General features: G+C 44.2%; 3 protein-coding genes across 3 annotated transcripts; 2 read left to right on the top strand and 1 right to left on the bottom strand.

Annotated features, from left to right (window-relative positions):
- Positions 1 to 2,037: 2,037 nt before the first annotated feature.
- On the top strand, positions 2,038 to 3,635 carry LOC120688780. The gene is made up of 3 exons (XM_039971153.1): positions 2,038 to 2,953; positions 3,026 to 3,266; positions 3,325 to 3,635. The coding sequence occupies exons 1-3, from the start codon at positions 2,684 to 2,686 to the stop codon at positions 3,633 to 3,635; spliced, it is 822 nt and encodes a 273-aa protein (XP_039827087.1). The 5' UTR covers positions 2,038 to 2,683.
- A 1,984-nt stretch (positions 3,636 to 5,619) lies between these two features.
- On the top strand, positions 5,620 to 17,246 carry LOC120688779 (calcium-transporting ATPase 3, plasma membrane-type-like). The gene is made up of 21 exons (XM_039971152.1): positions 5,620 to 5,801; positions 6,336 to 6,508; positions 6,852 to 7,025; positions 7,277 to 7,400; positions 7,512 to 7,612; positions 7,756 to 7,842; positions 8,185 to 8,280; positions 8,581 to 8,701; positions 8,812 to 8,940; positions 9,578 to 9,669; positions 9,840 to 9,951; positions 10,302 to 10,672; positions 10,781 to 11,016; positions 11,199 to 11,315; positions 11,720 to 12,080; positions 12,575 to 12,629; positions 12,757 to 14,708; positions 14,801 to 14,959; positions 15,808 to 15,979; positions 16,049 to 16,347; positions 16,625 to 17,246. Exons 1-21 carry the CDS (start codon positions 5,714 to 5,716, stop codon positions 16,883 to 16,885), a joined length of 5,280 nt encoding a protein of 1,759 aa, XP_039827086.1. The 5' UTR covers positions 5,620 to 5,713; the 3' UTR covers positions 16,886 to 17,246.
- LOC120691192 lies at positions 17,189 to 22,235 on the bottom strand. Its single transcript, XM_039974205.1, has 5 exons — positions 21,143 to 22,235; positions 20,240 to 20,704; positions 19,085 to 20,107; positions 18,713 to 18,845; positions 17,189 to 18,459 (listed from the first exon to the last, which is right to left on the bottom strand). Exons 1-5 carry the CDS (start codon positions 22,148 to 22,150, stop codon positions 17,525 to 17,527), a joined length of 3,564 nt encoding a protein of 1,187 aa, XP_039830139.1. The 5' UTR covers positions 22,151 to 22,235; the 3' UTR covers positions 17,189 to 17,524.
- Positions 22,236 to 23,637: the final 1,402 nt, after the last annotated feature.

Genomic DNA, 23,637 nt, shown 5'->3' with positions numbered 1-23,637 from the left:
CTCACAAATGGCAAATCTTAACCATGGAGATCTAAATCTAGTGAGAGGCTAAGAGAGCCCAATTTGAACCAAAAAGCACACAAAAACCTTAGAAATGATAAGGATTAAGTGCTAACTTACCTCTTAGAGCCCTCAGCTCGATGGGAATCAAGTGGAAAACCTCCTCCCCACTTCTTTTTTTCGAATGTTGGGGGAGCTCCTCTCCCGAGCCAACAATGGGGGTCGGGAGGAGAAAGAAGGCAGAATTTATATATATATTTTAGGGGCGGGTCGGGGGCTCCACCGCCCCTAAAAATGTCATTTGTAGGGGCCGCTTACCCCATCCGACCCTATAAATGGCTCCTTTTTTAAGGGAGGGTGGGGGTGTGAGCCGCCCCAACAAATGGTATTTGTAGGGGCGGCTCACCCCATCGCCCACCCCTAAAAATGGGCGCCATTTTTAGGGGCGGTCGGGGGTGAGCCGCCTCTACAAATGGTGTTTCTAGGGGCGGGTGAATTGCTACAGTGTCTACGGCTATTTGTAGCAATAACTTACATTTAGGTCCACCCCTAAAAAAATCGAGGCGTTGCTACAAATCATTTTTGTAGTAGTGATATTTTGTACAAACTCGACTTCGTTTGTGAGATATAAAAATATTATTTTTATATCTCACAAACGAAGTCGAGTTTGGACAAGATTGTTTACAAAGTTGTGTATCATAATATCATCTACATATGTGATTTTTTTGATAAATTTAGACAACTTTTTAAGCATGATTTGCACGGGTTTTTATGAAGATTGTGGTTTCCACCAGATATGTTTCCAAAGAAAATATGGGATGGGAACTAGATCGAAAAGGTAAAAGCGACTCACTGTCTGATCGGTCGCCGAGTAGGAAAATTACGATTCGCCACAAGCTGCCTCCGCGTAGCTAGCTATGGGGGTGATTGGTTGGTTGGATTAGATACTAGCCAGGCTAGGAATAACCCAGGTCAGATATAACCAGGCTAACCCAATGCAAGTTGTTAATGTTTGGTTTGAGTGGTTTAAGGTTGGTTGGGTGCATAGCATGATGTGGTGACCTGTATTAGTTGGAGGTGAAGTTACCAGTTGCCATCGATCTCTCTCGTCCGCACCTGCTCTGCAACTCCTGCTTCAGCGACCATGGCGGTTGGCCTGCCCGATGCCTCTGTGACCTTGCACCAACGCTCCAGTACTTGAGCCGCGACAGCTATGGTTCCACCACGCCGCCCTTGCCGCCGCCGGCAGTAGTTGAGAGTTCATCAAAGAGCACGCCAGGGGGCGCACCACCGCCATGCTCCTCAAGACTTTGTAGAAATCAGGAGCTTCTGAATCGAGTACTTCCATGACCGAGTCGAGCTCGAGCACGGCCAAATCGAGCTCCGAAGAGGTTGAATCCAACTCAAGCATGACCAAACTGAGCTCTGGTGGGACGCAACGGCCCAATCTTTCCGTGGAGGGATGCAGCAGCTTGTCGTGGGGAAAGGCAAAATTTCCTAGCTTTGCTTGAGCTCCGCATCCACAAAATCAAAAGCTCCGTCGAATCCGTCCATTTGATCTAGAAGTAGCATCTTCACCCGCAAGCGTAGCTTTGCAGTAGAACATGGTCGGCGCCCGATCGAGGCGGAGGCATCTCCAGACAACCGCACCGCCATCACGGCGTCCACTTCATCGCGGAGAAGAGCTTGCGCCGTGTTTGGTTACTACATGGTTTTTTCGCGCACATTTCCCGAGAAAAGAATCTCGCATGCATGGAGTACTAAATGAAGTCTATTTGTAAAACTTTTTCAGGGATGGGTGTAACTTTTCGAGACGAATCTAATGACGGTAATTAATTGATGATTGCTACAGTGATGCTACAGTGATCATCCTCTAATCACGCGTCAAATGCCTCATCAGATTCGTCTCGCGATTTACACGGAGGATTGTAGATGTGGTTTTGTAATTAGACTTCATTTAATACTCTAAATTAGTGGTTAAAGGGCCAAAAAAAATTCGTGAAATCTTTTACACCCCAATCCAAACACAGCCTTGCCTGCTGTGTCGTCCTTTCCTTGCAGCACCGACGCCGGTGGACGCGGTGGGAGGTGAGCCGAATCGGTCCTCTGAGCCGCCAATGTCTTATGCAGCCTGCATAGCGCGGAAATGGATCTCATTTTCGTTTCCAGGAAGCCACCCAAGCTAGCTACTTTTGCATTGCTGGAGCCTGGTTAGTGGGCTGTTCAGGTATCCAAACAAAACTAAGTTGCATTGCATAAGCCTGGATAGAGGTTATCCAGCCTACCAATCACCCCCTGTAACACCGACGCCCCGCCGCTCATGAGGAGAAGAAGGAACAATCAAACCACGTACTTGGATCAATCCGATCGCCACCAAGTTCCGTCTGATCCGCTGTAATTCGATCGTGAACCGGCGAAGGGTTGATCAGAGCAGGAAGATGGACCTGTCGGAGCTGCTACCAGAGGACGTGCTCGCTGACGTCCTCCGCCGCCTCACGCGGTCGCGCCGCGCTAGCTAGCCACCTCCCGCCACGTCTGCCGGAAGTGGCGCGCCGCCTTCGACTGCCGCGGCCTGCTGAGCGCCGCCGCCGGCCTCCTCCCGCGCTCCGTCGCCAGATTCCTCCAACTCGACGATGGGTCGTCGAGTTTCCCCTCCCACCCCTCCGCGGGGCCTACAGTCTCCATGGACGACCTCAACTACGCCTCCTTCTCCGGCGACGGCAGCAAGGTCTACGACCCCTTCGAGGTCTGGGACCACTGCAACGGCCTCATCTTGCTCCAGGACAGCCAGGTGAACTGCATGGTGGTGAACCCCGCCACGCGGCAATGGGCGCACCTGCCCCCGCGGCCGCCGCCTCTGTGCGCGGGGCCGCCCGAATACTTGTACGCCAACGACTACCTCGTCTACGATCCGACCGTGTCTCCGCACTACGAGGTGTTCTCGATCCCCCGCGTCCGGCGTAAGCACGCCCCTGGCCCTGGTAAGGAACCAGAAGAGATGCGGCCGCTGTGGGAGGGAGCAGAGTTCACATACCAAAATTTGGATCCCGCAGTGGAGGAGCTAGAATGGCCACCGTCACCTTGCGTCCTCCATGTCTTCTCCTCCAAGACAGGGCGGTGGGAGGAAAGGTCCTTTGCTCGAGAAGGGGCGACGGTCGCAGGGACTATCACTGATATGCGGACAGATTCATCTCTTGGACACCGCCATGCGGTCTATTGGCAAGGATCACTCTATGTACAATGCCAAACTGATTTTATTATGAGGTAACCTCATCACTTTTCACTTTTTAAGGACTCCATTTATTAATTGATTGGTATCTTAACGTACGGTTAATAGTGGAAAGTACCAGTTGATTCAACCGCCTGCAGCATTCGAACCATCCGATTGGACTGATGACTCACGAGCAAGAAGGATTTCTATTGGAAAATCTAAGAGCGGGGTATACAGTGTATTGATAAATAAAAGTCATATTAGCGTTTGGATCCTTGATGATTCTGATGGTCAGATCAAGTGGGTGTCAAGGCAGCTCATTGGCCACCTACCTAAACTCCAAGACGAAAGCTACTTTCAGCTAGAAAGCCATGGACATTGGATGTTACATGGTATCGACCCTCGCTGGGACTCCGAAAGCTAGGGGCACTTCGAGTGGGACTCCGATGAGGATAGTATTCTCCAAAACAATGGCAACAGAGCAGGCTATAACATTCCTTGGATTTCATCCCTACAAGGAGGTTGTATTTCTAGATGACTAATTCGTAAGAGTGATAGCCTACCATTTGAATAGCTCAAAGATCCAAGATTTAGGCTATGTGTACCCTGAAGAGGAGGTCATTGATTAATTTAGAAATCAGTAATGAGATCGGATACTTTAGTTGTAAGACGTTTCAAAGGAGGCCTAATCTACATTTATACAGTAGATTGATATCCCTATTGCGGAATAAATAAAGTTTCTCAGATTTTTCTTTTCGTTTATAATGATTTCCCTACAGAAGGTCGTGTATTAATTTGTTCCTTGGATTTGACCCCTACTACAAAAAGTTTATTTTGTATAAAAAGTAATGACGGAGAGAAGGGTGCTACCCTATAATTTGGATAATCCTAATGCAAGAGATTCAAGACTTTTGGATGTATACCCAGATGATTATTGGCTTAGCAGTGAACTTGTATGTGTAGAATCATCTTCCTACCCACTTGCTTGATAGGAGATTTTTTTGAAAACAAAAAAGTTGATCAATAAGTACGTACCATAGAAATTAACACTATTCAGTTGTAAGGCATTTGAAGAAGCTAATGGAACAAACAACACGTTCAAGTTTGAATTTGTATGAAAGATCAATTCCATTACAGTGGATTGTGGTTTAGGAGGTATTCCTTCCCATGCAGATTTTCTTTATTTATTGCCAACTTAAAATGGCTAGCAAGAAAGGTGATGGTGGGTACCAGTGGCGGCCCTAAAAATTGAAATTAGGGTAGTCCTACCTTTCACCGTGGGTCTCGAGTGGCTAGACAAACGGCAATGTAGTGGACTGGTGGCAGTAGGGGTGCCAATTGATAACCTTTAGGTGCCCCTCCAACTCTCATCAGTTCAAAATTTTGTATTAATTCTCCAAAACCATATCTTAATTTAAAAAATTAGTACAAAATTTTGAACTAAAGATGGTTGGAGGTGCACCCAAGGGTCACCCATTTGCACCCGTAGGTGGCAGGCAACGGTAGTTGGGCTCGCAAGAGCCACCGATCGTGCAAGTTGCAAGGTCGCTCTGTAGGGGCGGCAGGGCGGCGACATGCGACTTCAGTCGGGCTGCTGGCTGGCGGAGGTAAGGATGGGAGAGAGAACAGCAACGTAGCCTCACCAGTATAGGGGAGCGGCGCACGGGCATCACCTCATGTAATTTGAATTTTTGGTAGAAAATATATAATGCTCTTGTACATGCATCATGGTTGCTCTACAAATTTTATATATTTGCCGTTAATTTTATAGATATTAATTTTATTAATGAAATATTTTGATTATTATAAAATATATTGTTGCCGCAAGAGCTTTTTTTATGGGATTTTTTAAAGTTCTTGATGAAATATCTGAATAAAAATAATAACTAAGTTCATTTTAAACTAATATTAGTATGTAGAAGATATAGGGATTGAAGTGGTACGGTAAAAAAGTGACTCGTTAATCCAATTTTAGTGCGCAATTTTCGTTTCGATATTACAAGCATGTCAATTTTGTAAGGAAACAGAACAAAGCTCTTGTAGTGATTTCATTAAATTATTTTCACATACTACAATATTTAATTCGATGTTGTGACCAATTGTATTATGCGTCAACATGACAACATCCTCAATGGAAATTTATTGTACTTGTTAATTAAGTCTGTTAGGCTTTATGAGATGAAATTTTCTTTATCTTGTTCTCATAATAATCATAATAAGTTTGCTAGGTTAGCAAATTACTATCATATAAAATTGAAACCCGTTGAGAACTCGAGATTGACCTTATACGCGTCTCCTGAGTGGCAAAACGTAAACGGACATTGTGTTAGCGCGGCAGGGGAGCGTACGAACCAACCATAGCACCTTCTGCAAACCCACCGCGTGTGCGCCCCCCCCCCCCCCCCCCCTGCGGCGCGTGTAACATCAGACCAGACTGTGAGGGATCCCGGGAGTCACTCGCGCGTCTGCCTCCGAATCCCGACCTCGTCGGAGACCGCAGCGATGTCAGGCGCGGCGGGGACGCCAGCGGAAGACGGAGGGGATCGGCCGTGGCAGTCTTACCATACGGCGTACACCAACGCCAAAGCTGGTACGGGGGCACTTTCTCCCTCTGTTCCCTTAACATTGGGGTTTTTTCGGGGTTTTGGCTCCATACCCAGCTTGGATCAAACCCTACGCCATGAATTTTCTCCAGACGTGCATTAATGATTGGGCCACTTAGCATTGGATCAGATTGGAACTGATTTCACTCTGCCATCAGATGAGTCAAGAAGTTAGATGTGTATCTGATACTGTATTAGTCCCATTTGCTTCCTTGAGTTAATTGGGCAAGTTCAATGGAGTGATAAAATTGTAAGAGTAGAACCCTAATAACACATTTCAAGAGAACAATGATGTCGGTGTTTTGTTCTTTACACAATCTGGAATCAGAATTTTCCACGTTATTACAGATTACCAACCGGGGTTGAGTGGTGTGTTCCCCTTTTGTTCCCAAGATTTTTGTTGACCAGTAGTCAGTAGACTAGTATTTTGTTAATCATGGCCACTATAAGTTTGTAACGTGTTCTATATTCTGATGTTTCTTTGAGATTTTTGTAATTATTCTCTTGTGGTGTTGCATTAGGAATGGAGGGAGTTGACAAAGAGAAGGTGCAGAAGGTAATCTATGAAATGAGCAAGGGTTCAAAGTATTTTGAAAATGAGCAGAGGAAGGAGGCATTGACCAAACAAAAGATTGAACATCTCCGTGCACAGTGTGCGACATTGACTGATAATGACATATTGCATTTTCAGAAGGTATGATTTGTAAACCTTGCTTGGCTCTCCTACATATCGGTATACAACACAACTAGAATACAACCGAAATACATTATTCCGGCAGGTTAATATCAAGTGGTCAATTCATCAATCTTTACTTGTGCATCTGTGGTCTGTAGAAATACTCACTTTTGCACGAGTACTGTTATTGTCCTAACCTCGTTTGAGCTATGTTTCATTGGGTATAAAGCTATTTGATTTATAGCATCAAACAGACACTGTACTAAGCATGTAATGATTCATGTGTGTGTGGCATATTGTACTATTAGCATTTTATTTTCCTCTCTTGTGTTTTTATCCCTACATGACGACATAATTTCAGGTTGCTGAAAAGAAAATGTTGGAGTTAGAGGCTTCACGGGATCTTTCAAAGATATGGCTTCACACTGACATGGATGCCTTTTATGCTGCTGTCGAGACATTGGAGGATCCATCCTTGAAGGGAAAACCGTTGGCGGTTGGTAGCATGTCTATGATAGCTACCGCCAGTTATGAGGTGAACAAACTACCTTATCATGGAATAAACACAATCTTTTAATTTAATTACTCTAAATGATGTGTTTGGTTGCTGTAGTTGAAGATGATAGCTGAAGATCTAATATCGATCAAAGTTTTCAATGTTGGATTTCCTTGTATTATAGAATGTAAATTGGATTGACCAAAGTGGTGTTAGTTTTTTTATCCTCGTTGGTGAATGTACAGATAGTATTTTATCTAATGCATATTTTAATTGATTAACTGATGCAGGCACGGAAGTTTGGAGTTCGTGCAGCAATGCCTGGTTTTATTGGATGTAAACTATGTCCTGGCCTGGTTTTTGTCAGACCAAACTTTGAGAGATACACTCATTATAGTGAGCTGACAAGAAAAGGTTTGTAAAAAGTAAAATAATATTTAATTAAATCATTACGAAAGAACTATGATGCTCGAAAATGTGATTGTAAAAAGTAAGAACTGATTACTGAAGTATTGGTGCCCTTAGTTTTCCAGAGATATGATCCCAATTTCATCGCAACAAGTCTAGATGAAGCATATCTCAACATAACAAATGTCTGCATTGAGAGAGGCATTACAGGAGAGGAGGTGACCATGAACATTTCTGATTGTCACAGTGCTCTACTTACTAGGAGCATGTTAATTGAGTTGCTTGTTATGTTTCACATGTCTTGCCAACATTCTTTTACTACAAACAAAATTTACTTATAATACATCACCAATTTTCTTAGGTTGCTACTGAGCTTAGGGCTGCCGTTCACCAGGAAACTGGCCTAACATGTAGTGCAGGGGTTGCCCCAAACCGCATGATTGCAAAGGTCAGAACCTGAAGCTTTTCTTTACTTCTTTATCTGGTTTGAATTTTATCGATAAAGTGGCACCAGTTTGTTCCTGTTATGTTTAGTCTGTCTTTTCTTTATCTTTTATCTGCTATATCTTGTTGGGTTAACGCAAAATTATGTAAGAGCATAATTGGCTTGTACTGGGCTAGTAGGAGTGTTTTGCATAACCAATATATGTTGCAATTTAAGCTGTTGTTTAGCAAGCATGACTGGAGATCTTTTTTTTTGTATTTACTATTCCTGTTTACTCCTCCTTTAGCAATCTTGTGTTCTTACTCTTCCCGTTTACTCCTTTTGCCTTTTCTATCCCTTTGCTAGGTTTGTTCTGATATTAACAAGCCCAATGGACAGTTTATTTTGCCAAATGATCGAGAAGCTGTATTGACATTTGTATCTACATTGCCTATAAGAAAGGTACTTCAATTTTTCTATATATGATCAAAAGTGTTCCTCTTTGTTCTGTTTTTGTTTTACTGGCCAATTTATTCTTATTTTCCTCTTCATATTTGATCATTTATTTATTTATGCCGTAAACAAAGATGTATTGTAACCAGTGTACAGACACTTGATTATAGTTTTTCTATGCATTTATGAACTCACATTTTAATTCTTCAGTTAAGAGGTAATATTGTTAACTTCCAGAGGCTGACCTGTCTTTGGAATCTGTAAAAAGGAAAAACAGCTGATTTTCTATCTGAAGATCTTTGTATGCAGATAGGTGGTATAGGTAAGGTGACAGAACAGATGTTACGTGAGGTTCTTGGAATCAGTACATGTCAGGAGATGCTGCAAAAGGCTGCTTTCTTATGTGCTCTTTTTTCTGAATGCTCAGCTGGTCCGTATGTCAATCACACCTGTTAGACATTCTGTTTCAAGCTTTTAGAAAGCTATATTAATCTATTCAGGCAAGATCTCAGAATTCAAGTTGGAATTCAATGTCTTCAGATTTCTTTCTTTCGGTTGGTCTTGGATTAGGAGGTACAGAAACTCCAGAGCAAAGGCAAAGGAAAAGTATCAGTTGTGAGCGAACTTTCACAGCAACAAATGATTCTTCTTTGCTTTTCGAGAAATTAGGTAAAACCTGCAACTTATTTCTGTAACTAAACAGGCTGATGATTCTCTATATCAAATGTTGGCATCTTACCATTTATAAATATCATTTGTGTGTAAGCAACTTGGATTTGTCACACAGGCTGATTGCTGTATGAGCAATTTCTTCTCTTGCTTACATTCCTTTGCACTATGCGATCTATCTAAGTACTAGTAATAGCACAATTCATAATGCATCATGGATGTTTTTTGTAGTACCTTCAGAGGTCAGTTTAAACAGTGTGTTTTGTTTCCCTAGTGAAGACTGCTTATACTTTTATCGAGCATATTATTAAGAAAAGAAACGTCAAAGCCTAATCTTTTGTTGCTGCATATAATGCTAATTTATGGAAGTAATAATAATATTTTTCTTTGTATTATGTGAACAGATCATTTGCTATTATGATGTCTGTAGGTCCAATGTTTGTTGTGGGTTCTTTACTGGTATTTTCCAGTACCTTTTCATGTTCTAAAAAAATGATTTTGTGTGAATAATCCTTTTAAAACGCAATAGATGTTACAATGACTTCCATGTGCTACACTGCTACTGCTACTGCTCCTGATGCGATATGTTGTTAACAATTTTGAATGCATGACTCGCCACAATGTTATCTGTTTTCAGCTAACCTCGCTGAAAACTTAATGGGTGATTTGCAAAAGGAGGGTTTGAAAGGAAAGACACTAACACTCAAACTAAAGACTGCAGATTTTGAGGTTTGGTTCTCCCATCCATATTGCTGTTGACTGATTCTGTGAAGATAATCAAAGTAGATGATTTCTATTTCATGGGCTTTTATTTTCGAATCGAGGCTTACCCCATTTCCATTACTAGAACGGAAATTACTATTTCACGGTTTACTAAATTGATCGACGATCTGAATCAGGTTCGGACTCGAGCAGTAACTACACGAGGCTATATCAACTCCAAGGAAGATATCTTGATCTATGCTACTAAGTTACTTAAGGCTGAAATGCCTCTTTCTTTGAGATTGATGGGTAAGTTCATGTGCATCTGAATTATTCTATTCGACCAAGCTAATGATTACCAGTTATGTGGAACTCCTACAAGTTTGGCCTTTAACCTCTAATGCCGCTCACATGACAACCATCCCTGCTGGAATAGTATTTACCATTTTTTTCTTATCCTCAAGTTCATCTAGTGGCTTTGACAGCTAAAGTATGTGATTCTGTTATGGTGCATCTTCATTTACCTTATAAGTAGAACTGCATTGATTTTGATCTTATATATTCTGTTTGGACTATGTTGCATTATTTGCATTTGACATTTGTTTGCTCTTGCTACTTGGGGAAGCCAACCTGACAGTTACTCTACTACAAACTATTAGGGTTGCGGATGTCACAGCTTCATGATGAGAAGGATGTTTCATCTACTTCGACACAAAAGACAATATATATATTTTTGCGCTCATCAAACAGTAACTTAAATGTCCATGGAGCAAATGTTCAGAGTATCACTGATATCTCAGGGCAGGATAATGGTCCTATTAGTGTGACAACCAAGGATGATTACTTGGAACCTGATACTGGAACTGGTGCATCCACAGATCAACAGGATTTCTTTGTCCATGACAAGAGCATTTTCATCCCAGAACAAAGGAATTTAGGCAATTACAGTAACGAGGCTGTCTTAAGCAATCCGGTTATTGGTGATGGCTTAGATGGAGCAAAGATAGATGATGTCACTACCAGTGCAAAGGTTTGTCTGAATAAATTTTCTATTATTTGGTAGCAAAGAAAAGGGTAGAGTTCGATTTTCCATGTCTTCATACATGCATACAGCAAGCCAATCTTACTTTTCATTCAGGTTATGAACGCTGAGAAGCTTGATGATGCTGGCCAGTTGATCAGTCACGAAGCTGCAGCTTCATCAAGTAAACCTGGTCAGCAGTTATGGATTGATGGTTACATTTGCTCCATTTGTGGGTTTGAACTACCTCCAGGATTTGAGGAGGAGAGGCAAGAACATTCAGATTTTCACTTGGCTGAATCACTACAGCAGGAAGAAACAGTTGATAGTAAAAGACCCATTTGCAGCGGAAGGTATTTATGTTTTGACATGCCCTCACAATAAGTTGTTTCCATTATGATTCTGCCTCATCCTTGCGAGACAGTCTTTTTGCAATATTAGTATACGGTTAATTAGCTTAATGAACTTTAATTACGTCATTGCTTGAACATAAATGGTTGTTTCATAGCTCCGTTGTCTATCTTTTTTTTGCAAGGCTGGCTGAAAAACCATGCTCTACTACTACACCCACACCCAAGAAAAAGCTGAAGTCTTCCAAAGAAGGAAAGCATATTCCAATTGATGCCTTCTTTGCAAAGTGTAATAAGAACCTGTAAGATAGGATTTTCTGGCGACTTTGTAACCATGGGTGTGCCAGCCAAGTGTTGTACGTGTAACTTTATTCTGCATGAGAGTAATATGTAAATATCAGTTCAGCTCTCTGCTACTGGCTGTGAAAGGGCAGCTCCAAGTAAAGACCTCCAGAAATTCGAGTCCGATAACAAAATGATGTATTCTCTCGCATTTTACTTAGGACGTTCACAGTAAAGCATTTTTTTCTTCTTCTTATTTTCAAATTTATGAGGTCAAAGCAAGCAACGGCGCTTGGGTGGGACCCACGTCTGTGTTCCCCAGGTCCATGTCAGGCACGTGTGATGTAAACGTAACTGATTTTTGTTATATCTGCGATATATTGGAAATATGTTAGATATTTTCCAGAGAAATGAGAAAATAAAGAAGCACCCGGTGCAATCTTACTCTGTCAGTCAGCGTGTGTTTCGTTCCTGGATCCCATTTGTACACGTGGTCGGAAGAGCTCAGCTCGCGGTCGCAGACAATAGCCCGGCGAGCAGGCAGGAGCGAGCTCTCCCAACTCAGAGGCCGGGACCGGGAGGGGAAGGCGGTAGTGATGCACGGCCGCGTCCACGCTCGGCCGGGGGCCCTCCCCCGAATTCCCTTCCTCCCCGGCGCCGCACCAGGTCCCTCCTCCCCCGGCGGCCGGCCGGGGCTAGGGGCAGCGCTGCGACGGTCCAAGACCAAGAGCCGCCTCCACTTCGGGCCCCCCGCTGCCGGGGACCTCTGCAAGCGAGCCCACCGTGTCCGTATCTCTCACCCTGCGCTTAGACTATCCGATGATCCGTGTGTGTGTGTGTGTGTGGCTTCTCGCCCTTGCCCCTTGGTCAAAACCATAGCTCGTGGAATGGAACAATCCGGTGCCGTAAATTTACCTGTAACTCTTCTGTAAAATAGTTAGCCTAGGACTGAATATATGATGCAACCAGTGGTTTATTTACAGCCGAGTTAGTTAGTTGTTAGCAGTTTGATACTCCTCAGTTGCTTGGGTTCTCAGCGTCAGAATTCAGGAGGAGCGTTTCCAATTTTCGTGGCAAAGTTTCACATTAATCTGCTTACTATCAAGTGATGCTTCAATACACAAATACCTAAGTTGTACCGGCAAGGGTCAAATTGATGATAGTTCCATTCTACCTAGAATTTTAGGCACTTTTGCTAGTACAAAGACCCTTTACACAATAAGGTACATTAATTTTACTAAGGCAAAACTGATGGGTGCCTTTGCGTATTTTGTGGCAGGAAAAGCTACGTGTTGCTGTCCTTGTGTCGAAACCCACACTGCAAAGTGAACATGGTAATTGCACAATGGTTCATTTGTTTCATCATATAATTTGGACTCTAAAATGTCGCATTTTGTGACTCCAATCCAGTCTCCAATGCTGCTGTTATCTAAGCAAGTTGCCAAAAACACATCTACTCAGGTGTTTCACTTCAGAGTGGGTATTCTGTTCTTGAAGGTGCCAAGGCTGCTGCGTTTCAGATTTCTGCCGATGAACTGGCATCAATCGTTGAAAGTCGTGACACTGAGAAGTTGGCCGTGCATGGTCAATTGGATGGAATTGCAGACAAGCTGGCAACATCGTTGACTGATGGGATTAATACAGCTGAGTACAGCCTAAATCAAAGGCAAGACATATACGGAGTGAACAAGTTCACAGAGAGTGAGGCCCGCAGCTTATGGGAGTTTGTGTGGGAAGCACTGCAAGATACCACTCTTATAATTCTTATAGCATGTGCTCTCATATCTATTGTTGTTGGCATTGCCACGGAAGGATGGCCAAAAGGTGCCTATGATGGCATTGGAATTTTTACAAGTATCCTCCTGGTTGTATCTGTTACTGCGACAAGTAACTATCAGCAGTCTTTGCAATTCAGGGATCTGGACAAAGAGAAAAGGAAAATTTTTGTTCAAGTTACAAGAAACAGTCTCAGGCAAAGGATGTTGATAGACGATCTTCTTCCTGGTGATGTTGTCCACCTAGCAGTCGGAGATCAGGTTCCTGCAGATGGCCTCTTTATATCTGGGTATTCAGTATTGATCAATGAGTCCAGTCTAACTGGGGAGAGTGAACCTCTTGTCGTAAATGAAGATAACCCTTTTCTTCTGTCAGGGACCAAAGTTCTAGACGGTTCATGCAAAATGCTAGTTACTGCAGTAGGGATGCGAACACAGTGGGGTAAACTAATGGCTGCCATCACTGAAAGTGGGGATGATGAAACTCCACTCCAAGTCAAACTGAATAGAGTTGCAAATATTATTGGAAACATTGGTCTATTTTGTGCCCTCTTGACTTTTGTTGTCCTCTCGAAAGGTTTAGTTGCCCAGAAATACCTTGACGGGCTTCTTTTAAGCTGGTCTGGAGATGATGTGCTCGAGATATTGCAACATTTTTCCGTTGCAGTTACAATCATTGTTGTTGCTGTTCCTGAGGGATTGCCTTTAGCAGTCACATTGAGCCTTGCATTTGCAATGAAGAAGATGATGAAGGACAAGGCGTTGGTCCGACAATTAGCTGCCTGTGAAACAATGGGCTCAGCCACGATCATTTGCAGTGACAAGACCGGAACACTAACAACCAATCGCATGTCTGTTGTGAAGGCCTGCGTATGCGGGAACACCATGGAAGTGAACAGTCCACCGGCACCTTCTAATTTTTCTTCCGAACTCCCAGAAGCTGCTTTGGAAATTCTTCTGGAATCTATTTTTAACAACACTGCAGGTGAAGTGGTGATTAACCAAGAAGGGCACCGTCAAATACTAGGGACCCCTACTGAGGTGGCTTTGTTGGACTTTGCATTGTTAATGGGTGGAGGATTTAAAGAAAAGCGGCAGGAAACCAAGGTTGTTAAGGTGGAGCCTTTTAATTCAACAAAAAAGAGGATGAGCATCATTCTTGAGCTTCCTGGAGGAGGATACCGTGCTCATTGTAAAGGTGCTTCAGAAGTAGTCTTGGCTGCCTGTGATAAATTTATAGATGCCAGAGGTAGTATTATTGCCCTCAATAACACAACTACAAACGAACTCAATGGTATCATTGAAACCTTTTCTAAAGAAGCACTTAGGACACTCTGCCTAGCTTATCGGGAAATGGATGATGGCTTTTCCATTGATGAGCCAATACCGCTACAAGGATACACATGCATTGGTATTGTTGGTATCAAAGATCCTGTTCGTCCAGGTGTCAGGCAGTCTGTGGCAACTTGCCGGTCTGCTGGCATTGAGGTTCGAATGATTACAGGTGACAACATAAATACAGCAAAGGCAATTGCCTGTGAATGTGGTATACTTACTGAGGATGGTATCGCCATTGAAGGTGCTGAGTTTAGAGAGAAAAATCATAAAGAACTCATTGAGCTGATTCCAAAGATGCAGGTTTGCCATGATCTAATGTTTATCTTTGAATTGCAAGTTTTTATCGGTCTAGGAAATTCTCATGTTCGTTCGAGTATGCCTGTGCACTGCAGGTACTGGCCCGATCTTCACCACTTGACAAACATACGCTTGTGAAACACTTGCGTACCACATTTGATGAGGTTGTTGCTGTGACTGGTGATGGTACAAATGACGCACCAGCACTACGTGAGGCAGATATTGGACTTGCCATGGGAATTGCAGGGACTGAGGTAATGACTTAACTAAGTAATGGTAACATATCTTGACATATTACCATTCTAGTTCTTTCCTCTTTTACATAAAATTGCTCAAGTTATTGCAAGCTAAGTGGACCTGGATCTTGACACATTTTCTAGATATTCTTATTCATTAGTTGTTATGAGAGATTAAAGAAAAAAGTTTAAACTTTCATTCAGTTCTTATCCTCAGTACTTTGGTTTCCTACTTCCAATATTTGTTCAACTAATTTGTCAGTCCAGTACTTTGTGCATGTGTTCATTCGTAATGGTTACATTCTTAGTAAAATATTTTCCTAGAGGAAGTCCCATTAATGATGTAGATGTATATCTTCATATTCTGTTATCAAGACCCTGTGCTGAAGTTCATAGACGAAGCTACCACATGCACCTGATGATGTAGTGTGATGTTGATTTAAGGAGAACAGTGACCTTTATGGTTTTTCAAGGGTTTCTGGTACCATTGTTCAACTAGTTCTCATTGAAATAGATTTTTTTTTGGTATTCGCCAACATCAATTTGATAAAAAGACATATGGCAGTTTTATTTTTAATAATTAGAGAAATTGGGGGAACTCCTGCAATTTTTTCCCTTTAACCATGAAAGAGTAACATAAACAGTTGGAGGCCAATCCATTGTTTAAAAAAAGCTGTATTGCGGTAGGTTGGTTTAGAGGCCCTACTGGCTGTGGTTGCTGGTTTTTTATGGTTCTTTTTAACCCCGAAAAACAAGGTCTTCTGTATCCTCAATATTTCAAATAACTAGTGTTGGTCAACATTCTAGAAGTCTAGGTTTCAGGACACAAACATTTACTCCCAGATTCAGTAAAGTAATTTATGCAGGTGGCAAAAGAGAGCGCCGATGTTGTAATTCTGGATGACAACTTCTCCACCATCGTAACTGTTGCAAAATGGGGACGCTCTGTTTATGTCAACATCCAAAAGTTTGTGCAGTTTCAGCTGACTGTTAATATTGTCGCTTTGCTAGTTAACTTCTCTTCTGCATGCTTTACAGGTATATTCTATTTAGTCAATTGTGTTAACTTGTCATCTCTATCTCATGATTTGCATTTTCTCATGCCAGGAGATGCTCCACTGACAGCTGTTCAGCTTCTTTGGGTCAACATGATTATGGATACCCTAGGAGCACTTGCGCTTGCCACTGAACCACCTGATGATAACTTAATGAAGAAAGCACCAGTTGGAAGGAGAGGGAAATTCATCACAAAAGTAATGTGGAGGAATATTTTGGGTCAGTCAATATTCCAATTTGCGGTCATGTGGTATCTACAAACTCAAGGGAAGTACTTGTTTGGGCTTGAAGGCTCTGACGCTGATACTGTCCTAAATACAATCATATTCAACACTTTTGTCTTCTGCCAGGTAAATCAGCCATTACGAAATCCTCACATTTGGTTCGGCGTTCTATAGTATAGAACAGGAAGCAGTCATAATCTGTCCAACTTGATTTTTTTTCCTAAGGGAGAAAGATGTCTAAAAACTAACCCATTTCCCATTCTTTCCACGCATTAGTTCACTGTCCAAATGGAACCAATGAAAATTGTCAGTTCTTTATATTGCATTGCAATCTAGTGGAACCAATGGTAACTGCTAACTCTTTTACATATGTTTCATTGCTGAATCTGTGTATAACGTCTAGGTGTTCAATGAGGTAAGCTCGAGGGACATGGAGGAGATCAACGTTCTCAAGGGCCTTCCGGATAACTCCATTTTCATGAGCATCCTTGCTGGCACTGTCATCTTCCAGTTCATCATTGTCCAGTTCTTAGGAGATTTTGCTGACACCACGCCTCTCACCCAGCTCCAGTGGCTCGTCAGCATTCTCTTTGGCCTCCTTGGGATGCCTATTGCTGCTGTCATCAAACTGATTCCCGTGGAACCGCATGAAGAAGGCAATTGACATAGAACATAGTAGATCATAGTCCTGAAGATTAAGTGCAATAATTCAGGTTCACCAATTCCCAACTGTGGTAAGCTCATCCGCACTCCCAATAATATATTCTTCCCTGAGCTGATGCATGAGAATAGCAGCACTGACCCAAAGGTTGACATCGAATTGCAAAAAAAAAAAAAAACATTTGGATTGGGCAACAAATTATGTGTTCCCTTCGGTTTCCTCCACCATGATCAACAGCCACGAGCCTAGCCAACAATGTAGGTTATAATAACAGGGTGTACATACGTTCTACCCTGTGTCAATTGTAAGTCGGACTGTACATTGAATGAAATAACGATTATATCACTAGCATAGTTCATTACAATTTTTTCTTGTCATTTGCAATGCTTTTCTACCCAATCACGCACGGTTCCTAACTTTGGTGAATGTTGATGCTGTCGTTGATATTTGCCCGTGGGATGTACCGGAACAGCAACAGCGATTGCACACATATAGAAATGCATTAAGCATTATGTGTGCACCCAAGTACATACTTCCTAATCGCTGACACAAATGGTCGCAGTCAGCAAGTATGCTTACTTTCACTTCGTGAAGACACTTATTACAACTTGCAACTCACCGGCTGCCGCTTAATACTGTACATCAGATTTCGGGGAGAACTGATCTTATCAGCGCTTTTGTGCTCTCCAATAGCTGCCTTGAATCACCATCATCAACAGGCTCCTCCCTGACATACCTATCAATCTCAAAGAAATTATCACGAAGAGAGTCGTGGGTAAGCTGCAGCTTCTCCAACGCCGACGTGTTGTTCCCAAGCAACCTTGCACAAACGAAGCGAGTAATGCCCAATACAATGTCGTACTCTGATCTTTGCAGCATCAACTTGAGGGTGGACAGGAGGACTCCGCCAACGCAGTCAAGGATTCGGGGGTTTCCTTTCTTCAGTAGGATCACCATCATTTCCGCTAGTTTTCTGCACAATGGCGAATCCTCACCCTCTGCAACCTGCTCGCTTTGGTCATTCTGGCCAGGCTCTTTGCCATCAAGAAGCTCATTCTTTGCCACAGCTGTGACCCACAGTGGTAAGCATGAGTCACCAAAGTGGCAGTTGGCAGCCATTTCATTCTGTGGTCCAATGAGCCAGCGACATACAAGACCCAATATGACAACAGGTAGCCATTGCTTCAAAGCAGAAACTATGCTGAGTGCAAATCTTGAGCCAACAAAGGACTCGACAGAGGGCACAAGATCAAGAAGATCATTGGCAAGGACGAAGGCCTCCTCTCGAGGGATTGATGACTCAGTTGAGCTTGATAGCACCAAATGAATTATCTTGGCTGCGTATGTAAAGGAGCTTCGTATAAGCACCAGTGCGTCCTTCAGATCATCCCACTTGAAAGATGAATTCTCTTCCTGATGCTTTTTGATGGATGATACTGCATATTTTGTGTAGGATGATGCGAATTTGAGGCATCTTATTTTATCATCATCGACCAGCTTGATGGTTGTGTCAACAATAAACTTGAGAATTGAAGTTCCCAGCATAATCGCATTAACTGTGCCTTTCACTGTGTTTCCTGCATTAGTCAAGAGGTGTCACGCAAAATTCTGCAGTATCAGTTTGTACACATATACACAAAGATGCTGGTAAAAATGGATGGGTTAATTACACTCTTTTCTGTGTTTTCTGAAGATCATAGAAACATTTAAGGTTTTGAATACAAGTGTCAGTTTAAATAGGATTTTCACATCAGGAAATGTAAAGCATCAGTTTGAAAAGGGTTTTCACAACAGAAACATTTAGGGTTTTGAATACAGGTTTCAGTTTACCTTCAGATGCTCCTTTCCGCTGGTCTTTAGATCGTGAAGCTTTTGACATTGATGGAGGATTTTTAACAGGTGCAGTTAGGAGTTTGTCGAAACAATTCAGTAGATGATCCAGTGACTGATTGGCAATTGATGACTGAAAAAAAAAAGAAATTGACTGAACAAAAAAAATATACCCAGATAAAGTGGACCTTTAACAAAAAAAAGGCAAAAAAAAATGTTATGTAACCAAAAGAAAGCTATGAACAGAAGTGCAACTAATAAATACTGTTACCAGCTTCCAATGATGTTTCAACTGATGATAATACTAGTTATCAAAATTTCAGTACAAACTGTGAGATCCAAGTGTGGTGGAAATTCGGATGTGGAACTCACCTCAGAGCAGCTTCCAGTATCAACATTTGGAAGGGTATTATAGGTAGTCAGACTCAAATAGGCCAACACAGGTGCAAGGTCTAAGGAGTCCAAATATAGGCACTGCTCGACATACACTTGAGAAATGACCTTCAGAGAGGAAAATGCAATTTCTGAATAAGAAGATTGCAGAAAAGCAACTCTAAGGTCTTCAGCTCTCATTATTTCATTGATCTGCCAAGCTGCTCCAGCTGCAACAGCAAGCACTTCATTACTGACTCTTGATTTGGACGACCCCTTTCCAACAGCATGGCCACGTGCTGGTGTTTTCTTAAGTGACTTCCCTTTCTTCCTCCTTGAAGATGCAACAGGGCATAGAGGGGGTTTGAGTCCATAGATCTCAGCAAAATCAGAGGCTTTAGATTGCAGAATATTTGTCAGTGCTTTGAACAGTTCATCAGACCAGCCACTCAAAAATATCAACTTATGTGCTGCAAGCGCTGCTTCCTGGCATTTTTCTTGCTTTGAAATCCTAGTAGCATTCACAACTATATCCATGCATTCCTCATGAAGCACAGATAGATCATCAGGTAAAATAACTGGAGCAACACTAAGAATGGCAGCCCGGGCACCCTCAGAAACAACGGTTTGAAGGACCAACCTTAACTTCGCATTTGCAAAGAATTCTCGTAAAGTAGCCAAACTAGAGCGCTGTTCAGATAAACTTTTTATAAGATTGACAGAAGCAATAACAAGACCATCAATCTGGTCTGAGTTAAGTCCTGTTCGTGATAATGCAAGAGTAATAGAGAATTTGACTAGCTCAACAATAGACCTTGGGGATGACCCTTCAGACATAGCAAATTCACAGAATCTCGCCCCAGCTGTCGGTGACCTCTTTATCAGTGCAATGCAGCGAGCACATGCTTCTTTTGGGTTCAACTTTGATGGAAAATAAGAAGGAATGAGAAGTTTTGTAATTTTTTGAGCAATACGGGGATGGTCATTTGCAAGTGAAGATAATAGAGTACCCAGGCCAACAATCTGCAACAGAGAAGGGTATATGAACAACCTACCTGAAAATATTAAAAAAACACTCTGATTTGCTTAAACCGAACAAATTATGGATGTTATGGTTATTTATGTACATACCATAGTTGCAAGCAAGTACCATACCTTATTGTATTGGAAAGATCGAAGATCACGAACAGCTAAAAGAAGATCAACAGCAGCAGCTCTGACAGACAGAGCAGTATCTGAGATCATATCGCTTAATCTTGGGAGTAGAACTTTAAGTATTTCATGACTCTGTGGATTGTCAAGCAAGTACATGAGACCATTTAGTGTTGACAGCCGAACCTCATTGCAAGAATCCTTGGACATGTCGTCAACAATTTTACTTAGAAATTTTGAAATAGTAAGGGCAGGGACAATTTCCCAATATTGGTTAAGAATACGGCAGATTCCTTCAACTGCTACTGTTCGTATTTCTGGGCAGTCATCCATGAGGAGCTTATCTATCAGGAAGAACTGCTTCTCTATAAGAGGATCATTAACATCCTTTGTCACATCTGGATCTTCAAGGGGAAATAAATCTAATAGAAGGTGTAAGGCATTATGGCGAACATTGGAGTTCGCAACCTGCCAAACAGTACCCAGTTGAGATAAGGCCAAGGAAATTTGGTTAAAACGTGAATAGCCAATACAGTAGAAATTATCATTACTGCAGCATAATATATACTTCCACTATTGAACTGCAAAGCCACAAAGTGACCAAATAATTACTTGAATTCGAGAATATAAACTTATCTGTTCATGGAATTGCCCGTTCATGTTTTATTGGGAGATGAGAGGAATATATAATACACTGCTCACAGTATTAGAAGTCTGTTGTGGTCAACAAAGAGCTTATATGTGGCAGTGAAGCATCAATAACTTTGGTGTAACATAATTGACAGAGAAAGCATTTCTAGTCAGTGTTTCTTCTATCTGTCAATTCATCCCATTCCTGCTATACCTATATTACTAGTCACACACGGGGCCACTGCCGATAGAGAAGAATAATAGGCACATACGTACCTGCAACGATCGGAACAGCACAGGCTCCGCAAGCCGGAACACCAACTTCTCAACCCCGGCAACCGCCCTCTGCTCAACGAACGCCCCGATGATCTTCCTGGCTGCCTTGGCCACCTCCTTGCTCCCAGCGTGCAAGGCGGCCTCCACCATCCCCTGCAGGAAGGCCTCCCCGACCTCCGCCCTAACCCAGCCCCCATCCTTCCACGCCCTGAACACGACCTCCCCGTAGGCCACCACGGCCGCGCGCTTGGCGCCCGTAATCCCCACCTGCGCCCTGACGAGCTCCAGCCCCTCCCTGGCGATCCCCTCGCTGACGCCGAGCACGAGCGCGAGGAACTTCCTGCCTTCCTCGGCCTTGAGGAAGAGCGGCGAGACGAAGCAGCGCAGCAGGAGCATCTTGAAGTCGGAGATGCTCCGGTCATCGTCGTAGTCGAGCAGCGGCAGCGCGTCGCGGAGAGCGAGGAGGCGGCGGAGGACCGGCCTGGCGCTGGAGCCGGAGGTGAGCGCCAGGGCGACGAGGTAGGGCAACGTCTGCGCGACGAGCGCGTCGCGGCCCGGGGCGTCGGCGCGCCAGGCGAGCTCGAAGCAGGCGGCGGCGAGGGCCGCGAGCGGCGGGTCGGCGGTGGCCAGGAGCGCGAGGCGGTCGTGGAGGAGCTCGAGCGGGCGGACGAGGTCGTCCCATCGCGGCGGGTGGGATGGGTGGGTGAGGAGCAGGTGGAGGAGGACGGCGGGGGCGCGCGGGGTCGGGGGCGCGTCGGAACAGGAGGCGGAGGCGGTTTCTGAGGGGGGAGCGAGGGCGAGGGCGAGGGCCTGCGGGAGGGAGAGGAGGAGCGGGTGGGAGGCGGGGAGGGAGTGGACGAGTTGCTTGAGTTGGGGAGGGGCTCTGAGGGCGGTGGTGGCGGCGGCCGGGACGAGGGTGCCGGCGAGGGCGAGGAGGTCGGCGGCGGAGGCGGGGACGGAGTGGTCGGCGCCGGCGGGCGTGGAGCGACGGCGGCGCGTGGGCGGCATTGCGGCGGGGATGTGGGATTTCGGGGTGGGGGTTCGAAATGGAGCGCGGGATCGACGGGGAATTCGGGGAGGCCGGGGCAACGGGGAAAGAGGGAGGAGGAAGAAGAGCTCGTGGTGGGTTTGGGCTCTTTCGGGAAGGCTGCACTGCAGTGGGATGTTGTTTGGCAGCAGGAAAAGCAAGAAGCGAGCGTGGATCTGAGCCCACGTTGTATTAGAAGGGGCCGGATCGCGCTGAGAGGGAGACCAAGCGACAGAAGCAACTTGGGCCGTCCAAACTCCGAAACGCGAGACATGGATCTGATGGCCTCTCTGATAGAGGAAAGTGGCTGAACCGCGGGCCGTGGGCAGACGCATTTTTTTTTTGTTAGACTATGGACCTTACAGACAGATTCGAACCGAGAAACTCCTCCCGACGATTGAAAATTTATGGGGCGAAGAGTAGTAAACCTGAACTCAGTTCTGTTTTTTCCCATTTATTCATCTGCTTACATTATAAAAACCTAGAATTTACACGTGTTTTGGCATTGATCAAAGTGGAAATGGAGCTTCAAGTGCGGATGGCTGTGGCTTCTTCAATTGGACCTGGACAGCAGCGGTCGTCTCGCTCTCGTACATCCAGATTCCAGTCTCAGTCTGGTCAGCGTGGTGTCGGTGGTGGCGCTGGCAGAATCCCACGCCGACGCAACTTTTCGTCCTCGAAGCGCCGTCGCCTGCTACGACCGTGCGCGCTACATGCTGCAGACAGAGACCCAAGTGAAGGCAGCAGATAGTCAAACTGACGATGATGCTTGCGAGCACCATCTCTGCTGCTGCAAGACTGCAGAGGCCGCCGAGGGGAAGGAAGCGGTCGCGCTCCATGGAGAGATGACGCGATCAAGCGCAAGACAGCTGCTAGTTGCCAGGTGGTTGGTGCAGATTTGGTGTGAGAAAAAAATACTACTAGCTAATTGATTGACAAGTCAAACTAACAGAGTGGGTAGTAATAGTAGCAAGCTAACAAAGCCACGGCATGGTTGACTGGCGGCTACCACGCGCAGCAGAGCAGCTGCCCGGCCGTGCATAGAGAGACGACGCCGACCGCGGCTGGGCCGGCCGGCAGCTCCGTGGATGATGCCCCGCACCTCCGCTCCGCCGGAGCTCCCCTCGCAGCTTTCCATCGACGACCACGCAGCGATCGCCGTTTTTCCCCCGCAGCCGCAGTTTTTTTCCCCCGGAGGATGAAAGGACAAGTGGAATAGTCAAATACTCAAATTGACTAATCGAGCAAGAACACCAAATGATTCTTTGACTGCCAGTGGCTGCTGATTGCATCCACCACTCCACCAGCATCATGTCCTTCTTCCTCCAGACCAGAAATCTACAGGCACCGGCACTGTTTTTTTAAATAATGGAAACCACGTTCGGGTCTCTACAACCGCACACAGTCAGTATTTTGATCTTATTGCATAAACATCAGTCTACTGACTGACACCAAAAAAACAAATAAA

Source organism: Panicum virgatum, chromosome 9N (genome assembly GCF_016808335.1).
Source record: "Panicum virgatum strain AP13 chromosome 9N, P.virgatum_v5, whole genome shotgun sequence".
NCBI classification, from domain to species: domain Eukaryota; kingdom Viridiplantae; phylum Streptophyta; class Magnoliopsida; order Poales; family Poaceae; genus Panicum; species Panicum virgatum.
This window is presented reverse-complemented; position numbering and strand designations above follow the sequence as displayed.

Coding starts and splice junctions, on each gene's coding strand:
- LOC120688780 (XM_039971153.1), top strand. CDS start 2,684: ATGGACGACCTCAACTACGCCTCCTTCTCCGGCGACGGCAGCAAGGTC. Junction 2,954..3,025: donor AGGTGTTCTCGATCCCCCGC/GTCCGGCGTAAG, acceptor GAGGGAGCAGAG/TTCACATACCAAAATTTGGA. Junction 3,267..3,324: donor AACTGATTTTATTATGAGGT/AACCTCATCACT, acceptor TGGTATCTTAAC/GTACGGTTAATAGTGGAAAG.
- LOC120688779 (XM_039971152.1), top strand. CDS start 5,714: ATGTCAGGCGCGGCGGGGACGCCAGCGGAAGACGGAGGGGATCGGCCG. Junction 7,026..7,276: donor TAGCTACCGCCAGTTATGAG/GTGAACAAACTA, acceptor TAACTGATGCAG/GCACGGAAGTTTGGAGTTCG. Junction 7,613..7,755: donor GAGGCATTACAGGAGAGGAG/GTGACCATGAAC, acceptor CAATTTTCTTAG/GTTGCTACTGAGCTTAGGGC.
- LOC120691192 (XM_039974205.1), bottom strand. CDS start 22,150: ATGCCGCCCACGCGCCGCCGTCGCTCCACGCCCGCCGGCGCCGACCAC. Junction 18,846..19,084: donor ATACTGGAAGCTGCTCTGAG/GTGAGTTCCACA, acceptor TTTTTTTTTCAG/TCATCAATTGCCAATCAGTC. Junction 18,460..18,712: donor GCGGAAAGGAGCATCTGAAG/GTAAACTGAAAC, acceptor TGACTAATGCAG/GAAACACAGTGAAAGGCACA.